Source organism: Erpetoichthys calabaricus, chromosome 4 (genome assembly GCF_900747795.2).
Source record: "Erpetoichthys calabaricus chromosome 4, fErpCal1.3, whole genome shotgun sequence".
Lineage (NCBI taxonomy): Eukaryota > Metazoa > Chordata > Cladistia > Polypteriformes > Polypteridae > Erpetoichthys > Erpetoichthys calabaricus.
The window spans coordinates 263,257,224-263,274,546 of NC_041397.2; the positions used below are offsets into that span (position 1 = coordinate 263,257,224).

The 17,323-nt window shown below is 35.2% G+C and overlaps 1 protein-coding gene across 50 annotated transcripts in view; it reads right to left on the reverse strand.

Annotated features, from left to right (window-relative positions):
* Positions 1-17,323, reverse strand: part of LOC114650835 (uncharacterized protein DDB_G0286299-like) — a 121,429-nt gene that overhangs the window by 74,662 nt on the left and 29,444 nt on the right. For all 50 annotated transcript variants that reach the window (XM_051925686.1, XM_051925683.1, XM_051925684.1 and 47 more), the window contains exons 3-5: positions 14,752-14,997; positions 4,840-4,920; positions 4,496-4,549 (exon numbers count right to left, since the gene is read on the reverse strand). In XM_051925686.1, coding sequence (XP_051781646.1) covers positions 4,496-4,549; positions 4,840-4,920; positions 14,752-14,997 — 381 coding nt within the window. The remainder of the gene's footprint in view (positions 1-4,495; positions 4,550-4,839; positions 4,921-14,751; positions 14,998-17,323) is intronic.

The following is a 17,323-nucleotide window of genomic DNA, read 5'->3' on the forward strand; positions in this document are numbered from 1 at the left end:
TTGCCAGGCAATTCGTAAAGTCTGTTTGGCTCTGAAATATTTCCTTCGGGTTTTCATTGTGCTTCCTGGTCACCTGCGAGTGCAGACAATAAAAGAGGCGTTTCATGCCATTGCAGGTAGGTAATACACAGGCAAAAACACCCACAGTTCCATGAAGAATCTCACAATCAGCCTAACATTCTCATTACCCAGGGTTTCCAAATGTGATTGGGGCACATGGGACTGATCAGAGTGGAGTTTGATCAAACATAATTTGGAAAATATACCTCTCCTCCTGATGAATAATCAGACACAGTGTCTTCATCAAATATTTGACCTTCGTCAATATCTCATTGGTCAGACACAGGTTCTAGGGATATGACATTTCCTGCAACTGACCCAACAAAAAAAGAGGACTATATGGAACATACCTATGGCACACACTGAGGACAAATATATGCAATGATCACCCTTTACCTGAAATGAAGTGACCACTGCATCCTGCCACTGATTCTGAGGAGGAGCTTCCCCCTGCAATGCCCTCAGAAACAGGGCGATGGGCATTTTGCTGGAGAGCCAACTCTTCTACAGGAGTTAGGTCTGGACCGCGTGGACCTTCCCCTGTTTTTTGCTTGTCTGTCTTCTTATTAGCTTTAAAATGAATTTTCTTTACATTATATATGATTCTTTATGGCAACAATTCTTTAAATAGTTATATACCAATATTTACCAGTTTGAAGTATATTCTTGTACTTCATTTTAACCTGTTCCTGTGTTCTCTTTGTGCTCACGTTTGATCTGGAATTATGACATATTAAATAATAATTAATCTGACACATAGGAAATGAAACGCTGCTTTCAGTAAGTACAGTGCATACGCGTTTAATTTGTCGGCCACTTTTTGCCAGCCGTCTTTTCTGGTTTGGGCTGCTTTTGCAATGATACCCTTTGTGCATATTAAATCTTGAAATTCTTCATGTCCTTCGAATAAAAGGTCTTGCTCTGCTTGTGTGAAAAAAAATGCACCCGTTCTTTTGTCATTTTGTTACAGCCTATCAAAGACTTGCTGATCATGTTTTCTAGACTCAATATATATGGGTTTTTCACTCAGCCTGGGCGCGCGCATTCATCTTAGATGATTAGATTCAGCTCGACTAATCTACTACACGGCTGCGTTTGAAAAACCGACTTATCCCGGATGAGTTTCACTGGCATTAACTCATCCAAGATGATGCATCTGATCTTGGATGATTTAAGCGACGTACAGAAAATACCCCCATGTTCTTCAGTTAGCTTGATATAATTCTAATGGCCAGAAACTTCTCCAACAGAGAAAGGTAAGGAAAATAAACTGGACACCTTACCAAATTATTTTATTAATAACTGGCACTGCCAAAATAAACTAATTAACTAATTGATTAAAATCAATCAACTCATTCTCTTTACCTCACATCAGTCCCTCAATTTTCTACATTAATTTTACGTTACAATATTAACACGTTACCATGTATGCATTACTCTTTCATGATATACCCCATCTTATATAAATATCAAATAATTGGCAATTCAATTAATGAGCATAGGTTTAAATTTGCTTTAACTTGAATTAGTATAGCTACTATTTTAATTGTTTTCATTTATAATGCATTACATATTAATTTACAAAAAGACACACAAATAATTACTTGAATGAGAAGCTCTAGGTGGGTTGGCAGTCTCTTTAGGTTGACCATAACAAAAGTGAAGAATGTATGCATTAACTAAAATGACAAGTAGTTGAAATTTATAGAGAGAGTTTACACTGTGGTATTCAGAAAATGCCTTGGATAGAAAGCTCAAATAGTCCAAAGGTGTTTTAAGAGCAGGTAGGTCTATAAAACATGACTTTATATATTATTAGATGACTAGAAGAATTAGAACCTGGACCACAGTTTGAAAGCAAGAACTGAGAAACAGCATAATGGAGAGATAGTTAGTAGGCAATGACAATTACTTGCCATATTTCAGGTATGTCACCATAAATTACATAAATGTTTAATGTACTTTTTAAGATCCCATCAGCTGATTAAATTGTAAACCTTTTATGTATTTACTAGCATGAGCCTGGTGTGAGTTTGTTGTTGAATACATGCAGGCAAGTTTTGCCCAACAACATCAAAAATATAGTCAGAGAACAGAACTTAATGTAGGAAGATATTTGGTACTTGTTTTGTCTCACTAAATAGAGGGAATAAAATTACAAATAAACTCATGAACATACTGAAAAAAACAAATGAAAAGCAAAACTGCTTTTTTAACTGTTTTATTTTCAGACTTGTATACGTTTTCTTTTATTCATCAAAGAGAGCACGAAAGGTTACCTATGTGAAACATAAGTAAAGAAATATACACACCAATATGCTCAGCATTTTACACTTGATTTAATCATTGTAACATCACATTAATAAGAATTCTAGGATAACTTATTGGAAATGAAAGGTCTCTAGCTCCATCTAATTGTAGTCCCAAAAACATACACAATTTATGCAAAGGGAAGAAGATACACAACAAACATAGAGCCAGCACAAACACTAATGAAGAGGCATCAAATACATTAAGAGAAATTACAATTATAAAAACTGCCTATATATACAACATTACAGAACACAATATCCATGTGTTTACATCACTGTTCTTTCCTTCCTTTCAGCTATGTGTTCAGCAGTTTCTGTCATCCTACACTTACACAGATCAATGTAGACAGAGAACACCCATGAAATGTATGTATTCCAAATAGCAATATATTATTTACCCTATACAACTCCAGACACCTCACTCCCAGATAAAGAGACCTGAGCTCTGAGAATTTTGCAACTGACTTCAGCTCTGTCTGTTTATTCGGGGTTGGGGGATGGGATAGCAGGCTGCTTGCTGCTTGTGCTGATTGACATATTTGCAAAACAAAACACGCTGATGGAGAGGTGCAAAGGAATTTAAGTTGGCCCAGGATTTTTTTCATAGGCTTCAGGGATTGTAGTGCTAATGTTTGCTAACCTGCTAACTGTATTTTTAGCAGAAATTATTACTGTAAGTGTATATGGGAGAAATAATTATTTTTATGATGTATTTATTGTAGCTAAACACAAAACAAAGGTGTTCTCTAAATGCAAGATTTTAATGGGAATTTAAAGGAAACTATTTTCTCATTTATTATTTATTTTCAAGAAAAACCATGGCATTATTGTTCTAATATTATGTACAGTATATGCTGTATAGTATCAGTCATTTTTTTCTTAGAGTTACAATGCAGTCTACACTTACATTGCTTCTTCAACATCCACTTAAGATTCTTCGTAACAGGTTTATATTTGAACTTGTGCACATGAGCAAAGGAAGACAAATGTAGTAAAACTATTTTTAAAAACAATTTCCTTTTATATTTTTTATTATGTTTAAATACTGGAGTTGCCTGCTATAGTGTTGGAAGAGGATGTTATCTTATTGCACTTCTAAATTCATGTTAGATTGTACTACTGTACCTACATCATTACAGCAAAACAGCCCTAGTCTTACTTTCAGATGTATGCACTCAGTAACATTTAAAATGATCATACATGTGTAGGGAAGGAGTTTCTGCTAGCATTGCTCTATAAACAAGGTACCCCTAAACACAGCAAAAATAAAGACTGTCAACCTGTAATTAATGTATGCACAGTTATATCTCCTCATGAGAAGATGAAACCCATCACTGCATGAATTCATTTCATTCCACAAGGCTGATGTGATAGATTAGTTTAAATAAGTGGTAAGTCTTAGTACAAAAAACACTCAGTTGAGAGATTTAATTATTTTAAAAATGACCAGTTCCAGACTCTAACAAACACAATGTCTAAGTGCAGAAATGAGGGAATACTACCTTCAGATGTCTTCTATGGCACTGCCATTTTTTCGACCCCCTTCCATTGCCCATTTCTCTTCCCTGGTGAATCCTAACACATCCACAAGTATGTGAAAAGCTATATGTGAAAGTAAATTTATAAATATTGTGTAGCATAAAACAGTGTTTAAAAAGACAGAGATGAGAGGATCAGGTGGATATATGTGGTATCACTAAGTGAAAAGATGAAAGAAATACAGTCAGCATGAATTAGTTTGAAGGTAATATCTTGTTTATTTAGGAGCTGCTTTAGTCTATAGAGTGAAAAGTTGGGACTGTGCACTTTAATATAACTGGAAAGGGTGAAGTCAAAAGAAATAATTTGGAAAGAGTGGACCTCAGTCCTAAGGACAGCCGATATTATGGGAAAGTGGATTAAGACAATTAATGGGGCAACTGACTGATTGTCATTAACTACAGGTAATGATTTTTGTTGATGTGGCTGGAAGTAATATTATGAACAGTTGTGGTGCCAAGCAGAGCAAAAACTGAGTTTCTTCAGTCTTATACACATATAAACAAAGCAAACCATAAAACTGATAGGAGATTAACACTTAGAAAGATAAGAAAGTCTGAAATATGTCTGTTCAGTCCTCATACCTTTCATCAGTTTCTCAGCTTCAGGTGTTTGTTCATTTCTCTTTTTGGAAAATGCTTAAACATAATAAAACAGATGCAGAAACAAAATATAAGCACACACATCTTAAAAGAAATATTTGCAGTAGGCATTATATTAAAAAATATGTAAAAGTCAAATAATTATTTATTGGGCCTCAAAGTAATACTGCAATTTACTTAGAAAAGCAAATGAAGAATAAACAGTAAATGTAACACACATATAATTTAACACCTTTACTTTTTTGGTTTCTATTAATGTACAGATCAGAAACAGAGTTTTGCTATTTTTACCATACAAAGAGGAAACACAGCTAAAACATTCATACCTTTGAAGACACCATATGCAGTTGCAGGAATCAGAATCATGAAAATCACAGCAAGAAATAGACCTATACGTGAACGGTCATCTAAAGACAAAAAAACATGAAAAAATGGTAAACATTTTTGAGAATATTTCTGAATTCCCCAAAATCTTTGTCATAGACCCAATACTCACTTCATAAAACTACAAACTGATTAAAGCTGCAACAATGAAATAGGAAATGGAAATCACCACTACACTGAAAAGAAACAGTTCATGCTTGTCTAAACTCATTGTCTTTAGGTGTTTAGTTATTTGGGGACAAGGATAACAATGCTTCACATAAATTTGTTTAAAAATCAAAAAGGTTTCATGCAACCTTTCTACCACGTTATAGAGTTATGATTTAAATAACATTCAAAACAAATTCTCAGTTATGATTAAAAATATTATGTATACTTTCCAGTGTCATTCCCATTAATGAAAACAAAAAGAACCATGTCATTAATGAAAAAAAACTAAAACTATAATAAAAAGGAAAAATGTCTGAAAACTAAAGTTAAATTCATTTTTTTTTATTTTAATATTGATTTTCACCACACTGTCTTTGTGTAGGGCTGCCAAATGTCCTCATTTTCCCAGACATGTCCTCATTTTTAATGCGACAAGGCCTGTTTCAGGAGTAACTTATAAAATTTTGAAAATGTCAGGAATTTTGGTTCCTAAAATTTGAAAATCTTCTCATTGGTAAAATTTGAAAGCCATACACCAATCAGCATTTAGGGAAGCAGTGTGCACATTTTTTCCCAGAATCTTCACTTCCATTCCAGCAGTAAACAACACAGATATTGATGAGAATAGCTGACATCTGTCCAACTTGGCTTTTTCACTTCATCTTTTGAATTCAGCTTTATCTTCTTGGTGAGTAGACAGTTCATTATAAATATTGTTGTTTTCCTTAATTACCATATATACTCGAGTATAAGCGGACCAAAATATAAGCCGAGGTACCTAATTTTACCTCCAAAAACTGGAAAAACTAATTGACTCAAGTATAAGCCTAGGGTGGGAAATGCAGCAGCTACTGCTAAGTTTCAATAATCAAAATAAATACCAGCTTGGAGCTTGGTTTCGTCCGTTTATAGGAGATGGACGTCTGAAGCAGAGCTCCGCTAGCAGCGGCTTTATTTTCCCACGTATTTCATATTATTTAGAGGTATCCTGTATTTAACCCGACCAAGGAACTTCCACTACAATATACAAGCATGAGTAACAAGAAGAAAAATCAGAAAGAACCGGAAAAGAAACTTAAAGCTGCATCAAAGTCCGGACAGACTTCTGGCCTGAGTGCAAGTGTAAGGTATGGCCTCACGGAGACTGACCTGGAACAGGCAGAAGAGTGCGCAGAATTCCTAGGACCCCACCCCATTGTATCGTCTCCAGTCGAGAGTGAAAATGGGAGCGAAGGCGCAAGTGATACAGGTCGCGAGGGATCGCCGATTTCTGAGGATCATTCGAGACTAGAAAGGGCTCTGCAGGACGTGCTCTCATCTACTCATCGCGAGCCTGTAACAGGAGCTGCATTTTCACTTGCGGAGCACGAAAGCCGAAGCGAACTGTCCGAACTGAAAGAGATGATCGCTACACAGAAAGAGATGATCGCTACACAGTCCACTGCCATGGTTACGGCCATGAAGGAGCTTAAGAAAGATAACACAAATGATCTTAAGAAGGTGGCCATTGAGCTCAAGAAGGATAACAAAGATAAGGAAACGCGTTTATTTAAACGTTTTGACGTGAACTTTAAAGGCATGTTGGAGAAATTAGTGGAACACATTGAAGAAACTAATTCCAAACTGAAAAGGCTTGATGATCATATTAATGACGTTTCAGATCAGCTGGAAGACGTTAAGCAGGGACTCACGGCTCGAGTGGAAACAGCGGAACAACTGGCATCTAACGCCGATGAAAAAGCCACAGCTGCGAACTCGGAATACAAAAAACTTGGAGACAGACTTGCAGCCCTGGAAGATGGGTGCAGAAGAAATAATATAAGAATTGAGGGTATACCTGAGAAGCTCTTTATCAACAAAATTTTGGCGTCTGTATGGAAAAAATTAAGCAAGACTTGCATAGATGGTCAACCCTTCATCTCACTCTAGCCGGAAGAATTAACATTGTTAAGATGAATATCCTTCCTAAACTTCTCTTTTTATTTCAAAACATTTCAATATATATCAATAAATCGTTTTTTAAACAGTTAGATTCAATAATAACCTCATTCATTTGGAACTCAAAACACCCACGTATCCGAAGAGCGACCCTACAAAGACCTCAGGCAGAAGGTGGCATGGCTTTACCTAATTTTCAGTTTCATTACTGGGCAGCAAACATACAAGCCATAAAAACCTGGACACAAATAAATGCACATACACAGGCTTGGTCTGCAATAGAAGTAAAATCCTGTAGTACTTCTTTATATTCCCTGCTCTGCTCTCCAATAAATGAAAGTTATCGCAAATATACTAATAACCCAATTGTGCTTTACTCACTCAGAATATGGAACCAAATTAGGAAGCATTTTAAGATGGAAAATCTTTTATCAGTGGCACCTCTGCAAGGGAACCACCTCTTTCAACCTTCGCAAGTATATCCAGTTTTTAATACCTGGAAAAGTTTTGGGATTAAAATGCTCAGAGATCTTTAAATAGACAACATATTTACATCTTTTGAACAATTACATTCAAAATTTAACCTCCCAGCTACACATTTCTTTTACTATCTTCAAATTAGAAATTTTGTTAAACAGAAATTGCCCGATTTCCCCCACCTTGCACCCTCCACAATGCTGGAAAAAATACTGCTCAATTCCGAGGAAACAAACACTATTTCCGCAATATATAAAATCTTACTAGCAAAATACCCGCGCTTCGCAGCGGAGAAGTAGTGTGTTAAAGAGGTTATGTAAACATATATATACATAAACATACTGTATATACATAAATATATACATATACACATCCACATATATATACATATATCAACATATATATACATATATATATATATATATATATATATACACACACACATGCAGACACATATACATATATATACATATACATATTTGTATATCTACATATATATAAACATACATACACATATATCTATCTATATATATATATATATATATATATATATATATATATATATATATATATATATATACACACATATATATATATACACACATATATATATATACACATACATATATATATATATATATATATATATATATATATAGCTGATTAGCCAGTGGATTCGCTCAGTGAGTGCAAGAGAAAAAAATAAAATGTATGTATAAAATAAGTTAAATTGCCAAATTTATTTTTCCACAAATAAAGAGCACTTACAATAACATAGAAATCAATATAAACAACATTAACATCATTATCATTTGAGAATATAAAGTAATATATAAGAAGCACATTGCATATAAATATAAATTATTAAACATTAAAATGTTCTTCTATAAAACAGTACCGTGGCTATTAGTTTGTCTGTCCATGATTTTAAATGAGCTGTAGCTCGCAAACCGTTTCACCTATTGACTTGAAATTTGGTACACAGATACTACGTCACGTGTATTATTCGCTTTCCCACACATATGAACACATATATATATATATATATATATATATATATACACACACATACATATACAGACACATACACATATATACATATACATACATAGTGCGTTGCAACACGGGCTGTGATTGTTACATGGGAGGGAGACGACAAATCACAGCTTCCTGCTTTGTAATCGGGCTTGTGATTGCTGCTTTGACGGATGTCCAGATCCCACAGTATTTCCCCTTAGGAGAGGCGTTAGGCAAGTGTAATTGAATAGCGGTGGTGCAAGTTATTACTCTTTTTATCTTTATTTTATTTTATTGTACAATCAACTTACAGCTGCGCGCACCAGTGCGTGCGTGGCGGATGCGTACGGCTGACGTTTTCATTGTCTACCACCTTCGCTAATCATTGTTGAGGCAGATTGAAGACTTAAGTGCCAGCTTAAGTGAAAAATTAAAGAAAACGTACTAAGTTTTAAAAGAAATCATTTTTAACGGGAAAAGATGCCGACGAAAGAAGAGAAGCAGCGGGACGCTAGGGTCAAGAGCTGCTCATTAAGCAGCAAGCGCATCAACCTCTGAGCAAACGAATGGTAAACGTACAGAGAAAGAGGATAAATACTATGAATGGTCATGTCAAGTGTATTCACTCCACGTTATCGTGGAGTGCGCTGTTACTGGTATTTTGATAAAAGAATGTGAATAACATAAGAATCGTATAAATTTTTAAACAGTAAAACATTAACATTGAAGAAGTAAAGATACATTGAGTACTACTGTAGTGCTTTCGGGTATAGTACATTTTTTGTTTGCCCATTACATGCATAAATGTATAAATTTTTTTGGTGTACCTACCCAAGAACACACGACATGACCCGGCAGTTAAAAATTTATCGCTCCAGCAATTTTAACTCTGTTACAAAGTCATCTAATATGGTATTGCAAAGGGCAGCGGGAGCGTTTCTATAAACTCAATTTAAACTTACTGTTTACACCGTGCTTTGAAGATGCATAGTATGCGACACGTGTTTCGCCGTAATTGTGTGCTCATCAGGAGTACAGAGTTACTGCACTCCCTTACGGGAATCGATCCTCGGACGTAGAGGCGAAGCCCCTAACGTTGTGCCACGGCGTGAGGTTCGTTCATTTGACAGCATGTACATCGGGGTAATTACATTGCAGGCATTCGTAGTCTGATTCACAATCTGATTGTATGGGTGGTTACCTACCAGGTAACGCTTGTGGTTGGTGAGCAAGTCGGCTAACTTCTGCCACGGTGCCCTCTTTCAGTTGCGAGAAGCAGATCATACAATGGTTGAAATAGTTTAATATATATAGCAAAATCACCGCGCTTCGCAGGGGCGAATATGGTATTGCAAACGGCAGCGTTTCTATAAACTTAAAGTTACGGTTTATACCGTGCCTTGTTTCATATTCTTTTCCTACCTTATCAATTGTGTAATGTGTTTTTTGAACAGGTTTGATTAATGCAAGTGATCACTCCTGCTGCGTTCAGTCACTTCACGTGAGCCACTCTCTTGTGTGATGTTGCGATGTCCACGGGTTTATTTAATGTTAGCTAAGACCCGGCAGTTAAAAGTTTCTCGCTACAGCAATTTAAACTCTGTTACAAAGTGATGCAAACTGTCGTTTATACCTCGTGTCTTCTCATTAAACTTTTATCTCGCGAATGTTATTGCAATCCGCAGCGGGAGCGTTTCTATAAACTTAATTTAAACTTACGTTTTACACCGTGCTTTGTTTCCCTTATGAACATGCTTGTATGCTTAACTCGCTCCGTTCTCAATTGTTTAATTAATTTTTTGCTCTTCGCTGTTTGCGGCTGTTCCTCCATTTCCCCCTACTTCGTTCTTTTATCTCGCGAATATGTTATTGCAATCCTTAACAGGAGCGTTTCAATAAACTGATTGAAAATAGTTTTGCATTTACCTTTTTAGTAAAAGGCGAGCTTTTAAGCCTGAGAAATCACCCCGTAAATGCACACGTGTAATTGGACATGTGTTAATATGTATGGTTACACAGTATTAAAAGACAGTGAACAACGTCAGTTACCTTTCTTCCCGCGTTTGATAAAAGGTGAGGTTTTAAGCCTGAGAAATCACCCCGTAAATGCACACGTTTAATTGCACATGTGTTAATATGTATGCTTACACAGTATTAAAAGACAGTCAAAAATTAACGTCATTTACCTTCGTTCCCGCGTGTGACTCGTGCTGTAAATGTCTTCCTTGTTTTTAGTTCACGTGATTACGTAGGAGGCGTGATGACGCGATACGTGACTCCGCCTCCTCCATTACAGTGTATGGACAAAAAATATGTTCCAGTTATGACCATTACGCTTTGAATTTCGAAATGAAACCTGCCTAACTTTTGTAAGTAAGCTGTAAGGAATGAGCCTGCCAAATTTCAGCCTTCCACCTACACGGGAAGTTGGAGAATTAGTGATGAGTGAGTCAGTGAGTCAGTCAGTGAGGGCTTTGCCTTTTATTATTATAGATTAGAGTCCCTACCTTTCAAAGATCCAAGAGGACATTGGGAAGAAGATCTCATAATCAATATATCAGAAAAGGAGTGGAAGGTAGCAAAGCAGAGAATTCACTCGAGTTCTATATGCGCAAAGCATAGAATTATTCAACTAAAAATTATATATCGAGCTCATCTGTCTCGCTTAAAACTGTCCAAAATGTTTCCAGGCCAGGATCCAACCTGTGAGCGCTGCAACCAAGCTCCTGCCTCACTGGGTCACATGTTCTGGGCCTGCACCAAATTAACATCATTTTGGACAAAAATTTTTAAGTGCCTCTCAGACAGCCTTAGTATCACAATCCCTCCTAACCCACTAACAGCTGTGTTTGGTGTCCTTCCAGATGGACTTGAATTGGAGAAGGACAAGCAAACAGTGATTGCATTCACTACACTCTTGGCACGCAGACTTATTTTGTTAAATTGGAAGAATCCTAATTCTCCTCTTATAAGTCAGTGGGAAACCGATGTTTTATATTATTTGAAATTGGAAAAAATCAAATTTTCAGTTAGAGGATCTGTACAAAATTTTTTCAAAACTTGGCAGGATTTAATCAATATTATTTTAGAATAAGAGAATTAACTATTATTGCATTTAACTCCCTTCTCCATCTCTTATTTATATAGATATTTACTTCTCCCCTTCTTTTGTCTAATGTTGCCTTATTAAAAAGCTTAAAGAAATTTTCCTTTAGCTAAGCTCTCCTTCTCAGGGGTGGGGTTTGATTTGTTTTCAAATTTGTTGGGTTATAAATTGATCTGTTTGTATGGAATGATTACAATGAAAATTAATAAAATAAAAATATTTAAAAAAATAAATAAATAAATAAATACCAATAAAATTACCATACATTAATTGAGGCATCAGTAGGTTAAATGTTTTTGAGTATTTATTTCAAAGAAAACAGTAAACTAGCTCTAGAAGTGGAGAAGAGGGTCAACAAAAACAATATGGTATTTCACTCTCTCTCGCTCGCGCTTGTGTGTACTGTACACTCCAGCTTTCTGTCGGGTTGGCGGGGGCAGCAGGACCTGACTCGAATATAAGCCGAGGGTGATGGTTTTCAGCACATTTTGGGTGCTGAAAAACTCGGCTTATACTCGAGTATATACGGTTTTTGTAATCCTAATTCACTGTAACTAAGTGAATTTATTCAAAATCAAAATGACAATTTCAATTTTTGTATGTGAAATCTTATTTTTGATTCTTCTTTCAGCAGCTTGGTTAAACAAGGAATTTCATACATCCAGGTACTGTCCGTCATATTTAAGTGCGAGTAAGTACTGCTTTGTAATATTTTAATGGAAAATATTATTACCACCCATTGTTCCGAAATGGATTTATAACTGTAAATGAATGAGTCAACTATTAAAGTTTCAGTTAATTTTTAAAAAATCACACATTTATTCTGTCATATAAATGCAATATCTTTTTAGTTATCAGTTGATCAAGTAATAAGTCACTTCTTCAAGTAATTTAATAATAGTTTCATAATTCTTTCATTTACATAAATTCAGGAATATCCATTATACTGAAAATAAAGTGCAAGTTTGCAGACTACTTGAATCAACAAATATCTTTGTTTTCAAAAGGGCACAACAGATTTAATTAAGTGGCTAATGCTCACAAGATTCAATTTCAGTAATATGCTATGTAAATATTTCTATTCATATTTATCTAAGATCCAAGATTTACTGAGTAAAATAGCTTTAGTAGAAAAATATAAAAGAATGTAGATAAATGCAAATAGACTAAATTGAAAAGAGTAAATTATTTTTATTTAACTAGAAGTGAATTTACCATGTGCATCATTTTTTACAGGTTTATGACAGTTAAGCTATCCAAAAAAGAATGGAAGGAATGTAGGAATGTAGTCTGTTAATTTAAGAGTCTTGACATATTCAAAATATTTAATAGGTTGTTAGTTTGCCAGTCACCGTGATTGTGGCCATCATATCATAATTATAGAGATAAACTGCTACTAAAGGTTTATACCATTTTAAAAAACCATAAGACAGTATAAAGACGCATTATGGCATCATAGGGAAAGGTATCCTCAAAAGTCCTCACTTTACGGCACAAATGTACTCATTTTCAGAGTACATTTATGTATTATTTGGTATTTAGTGTATGATATTAGTTTGTATCCTGTGTTATTAATGTAATCCCTGCTTTTACTCTTATTGACTACTTTACTATTCCTTTGATTTTTTATGAAGCGTTTTTAGCATTGGAAAAGCACTGCATAAAAAATGTGTTATTATAATTATTACACGGTGACCTAAGTTCAGGTTTGATTGTTAATCTGGTCAGTGTGTATATGGAGTTTGCATGTCCTTACCATATGTATGTGGACTGACTGTTCATAACTCCAGATATTGTTTAATACCTGGATATTAGAAGTGTGTCATTAAGCACTCTTTATTGCAAAAATCTGTTTTTTGCTACATGCATTAGTTAAATTACATCTTCCCAGTTCAGGCTCCCAGGAAGCTACCCAGGTTTTGTATGTGGCTTATTCAGTGAAAGATCTGAGATTTTGATGTTACAGATGTTCCATATTAAATTTAAATGGCAGCCTTCTTAGAAATGCAACATATATGGAAAACCTTTCATCTCCATTTCTACAATTATTATTAATATAGTTCAAGTAGGGGCGGCACGGTGGCGCAGTGGGTAGCGCTGCTGCCTTGCAGTTGGGAGATCTGGGGACCTGGATTCGCTTCCCGGGTCCTCCCTGCGTGGAGTTTGCATGTTCTCCCCGTGTCTGCGTGGGTTTCCTCCGGGCGCTCCGGTTTCCTCCCACAGTCCAAAGACATGCAGGTTAGGTGGATTGGCGATTCTGAATTGGCCCTAGTGTGTGCTTGGTGTGTGGGTGTGTTTGTGTGTGTCCTGCGGTGGGTTGGCACCCTGCCCAGGATTGGTTCCCTGCCTTGTGCCCTGTGTTGGCTGGGATTGGCTCCAGCAGATCCCCGTGACCCTGTGTTCGGATTCAGCGGGTTGGAAAATGGATGGATGGATGGATAGTTCAAGTAGCGACTTCGACAATATTAAAAAAATAAGCAAAGTAAGAATTCCCTGAAAAAAACACACTTTCAATGTTTTGAAAATGGTAGCTGACATATAGCCTGCATCAATAAATATCAAAAATAAATATAAAATAAGAATATATGTATATATGTATATATATCTTACCACTCACAAGGAGAATCAATAAAAATAAAATGTTTTGTAAATGAAATAACCATTTGCTTAACCTTGCTGCAGGTTAAAGTAACAAATGACATCAGAACACATTTGTTATTTAATTCTTGCATTTTTTGATTATACTGGAAACCAACAACTGTCACATATCATGAGAAAATTGAGGTCTGTCACAGACAGTAAAATTGCATGTATTAAATTGATAGGTACAACATGAATGATATACAGTTTGAAAACCTTAAAGAAAACTGTGGTTTTACACTTGCAAAACTGAGTAATACAAAACTAATAAAATTTGACAAAAAATAAGACAGTTTCTGAAATACTAAAACTTAATAAAAACTAAAAAGAAGAAAAATGAAAAACTAAATAAAAACCAGAATTAGAAAATGGAAAATAACTACAACTAAATAAAAACAAAAAAATAAAACAAAAAACTAAAACTAAAAAATATCTTCTAATATCCAGTTTACAGCTGATGATATTTCTACTACTGTAATCAGGTATCTAAACCAATTATGTCAACTTTATCATTATAATTACTTACCTTTTAAAAAACATTCATCAGGAGCAAAAATATTTCTTGCTTCGCTTACAGTGTTGTTTGAAATGCAAGTGTAATGAGAACCCCTCCTTTTTTCAATAGTCAAAGTAATTGGACCATTACTGGCTGGTACACTTTGTCCATCTTGGTCCCACTTCAGTGTGGTATAGCTATCACCACTTGTCTCACAGGATAAAGTTGCCTGGTATACACTTCCATTGCAGGTTATCTTCGGTCTTGTAACCTTTCCTGTCAAGTGAAAACAAGAGTTAGGTAGTTGTATACGTATGCTACCTAAAGGCTTTTAAAACTCATATCATTGAATACATAAACAATAAACATTTAATTTCCTGTTTTTACAATCTATGTTTAGATATATACTGTAGTGTAAAGTTGACTGACTCGCTCAGTCACACATTCATCAACAAAGACACTATTTTCCGTTTAGTAAAAAAGCTGAAATTTGGCAGGATAGTACATCTAGGCCAGCAATTATCAACTAAGAAAGGGCATCACAATTTATCAATATTTAGCAATAACCTATTTCAACTCCACCCGATGCCCTACATGGGAAAACTAAATACCCCAAGATCTCAAAAACACTTTGATTGAAATTTGGAGACGTTACAGACAAAAGAAAATTAGCCGACCCTTGTTTTGTAATAATGCTGTACCAAAGATGAAGATTAGCAGCCATTCACCATCCTGTATGCAAATGAAGTTATCCAGTAGAATCAATGAGTGGTATGGACAAACAGCACCTCTGACCAATATGGTGGCCTGACAAGTGAAGAAGGGGAGGTGTCTTACACTGTTTCACGCATAAGCGCCAGAGAGTTACCTTTCAGGTTCACCTAAGGTATGTTGTCCACCCAAGGACAATAGGGGGCACAAATTTTCTCATCTCTTATGATGATGTTGTGATATATATGAATGATATGCCAAGTCACTCAAACTATGCTGCTACTTGCAAAATGCTAGAAACATCATACATTTTTACAAGTGTATTTCAAGTTTATAGAAATTATATATTATTTTCTAAATTTATGGAAAAACTGTTTGACTGTTAAAACAATAGCTTTAGGCTGAGGTCATTTTGATGTTTACAAACCTTTCACTACCATTGATCTTGTTCAAACTCAAAATTAGTTACACCAATCATTGCAATCAAGTACATTCGCTTGCTTATCTGATGTGACCGAATTATTTCATAACCATACTAATAAAACAGGAAAATGTAAGAGTCATTCTAGAAATGCAAACAAAATCAGGTTAAATATACACAAAAATTCCAAAGTGAATTGACTTACAGTTACTAAATATGTACAAAAAATCTCAAAGTGAAAAGACTTGTGATTCCTACATATACTCAAAAAAACCAGAAGTGAACAGACTTGCCGCTGCTACTTATTCCCCAAAATCCCTCTGGTGAACAAGCTTTAACTTGCTAAATACTGTATGCACAAAAAATATTGAACTGAGCAAACTTGCAGTTGCCAAATACCCACATGAACACCCCAAAATTCACAGAGCTCGATACTAAACATACCTCAAAACATACTGATATGAACAGAGAAACGTCTGGTTGACACACACATCAACAAAGATATTCGTCTTGGGTCATATACTGAAATGATGGGTTGAATTACAATTCAGACATTGATTATGTACCTAATAAATTAATATTATAGAGCCCATGAATGGCAAATGCCCATATGGTTGTGCATTGAAATGAACTGATGAACCACACAGAATATGTTGCAAATGTGGAAAAAATCAAGTTATCATCTTTTTCTTACTGAGTGGTATAGAATTTTTAGTTTATTTGTCTTTTACAATTTAAATTAGTTATTACACATAGAGAAAAGGATTGAAAGTAACTCAAGTGTTAGCTAAATGCAGCTTAAATTTTAAGCAGGTGAGGTCTACCTCATCTTAGAGAAACCACCAAATTGATTTTCCAAGGTTAGAATGAGATAAATGAGTAACAAACACCCCTTTAAAAAGTGAGGATAAAATAATGGGAAAGCCCAAAAACACCTCCTATAAAATGTTGATAAAATCAATAGAATGATCGACAAACTTCCCTCTTAACAAGGCGGCATCTGGAATAATGGGAGAATCAACATGACTCAGAAATTACTTGTGGCTTTATTTAACTGGATAAGGTGATAATGTTCTGTGTATTAAGAGTCAGATGACGTGATGTATTAGATGTAGAATAGATATACAGTAGTATTATATGGCAAAAGAAAAGCACAAAAGAGGATGAATTGTTTAATTGATGGCTCGCTACACGGACTGAGAAGTTTGTGCATACTCCGTGCAAATAAATAAATGTTCTGCATTCTCATCTGGGCTCCATAACTACCTTCTTTGAAAACGGAGGAAGGTTTTTTCCACAACAGTGGTAAAGCCATTATGAATCACTCCTAACTAAGAATGGCTTTATATGTTGGGTATTTTAAGAAGATAAAATATACAGTAGCTGCTGGAGTGTTTCGTGGTATAAGAAGCAGTATGAAGATGAGCAAAATACACAGAAATGTATGTAGGACTTGACCTAGGGGTACTT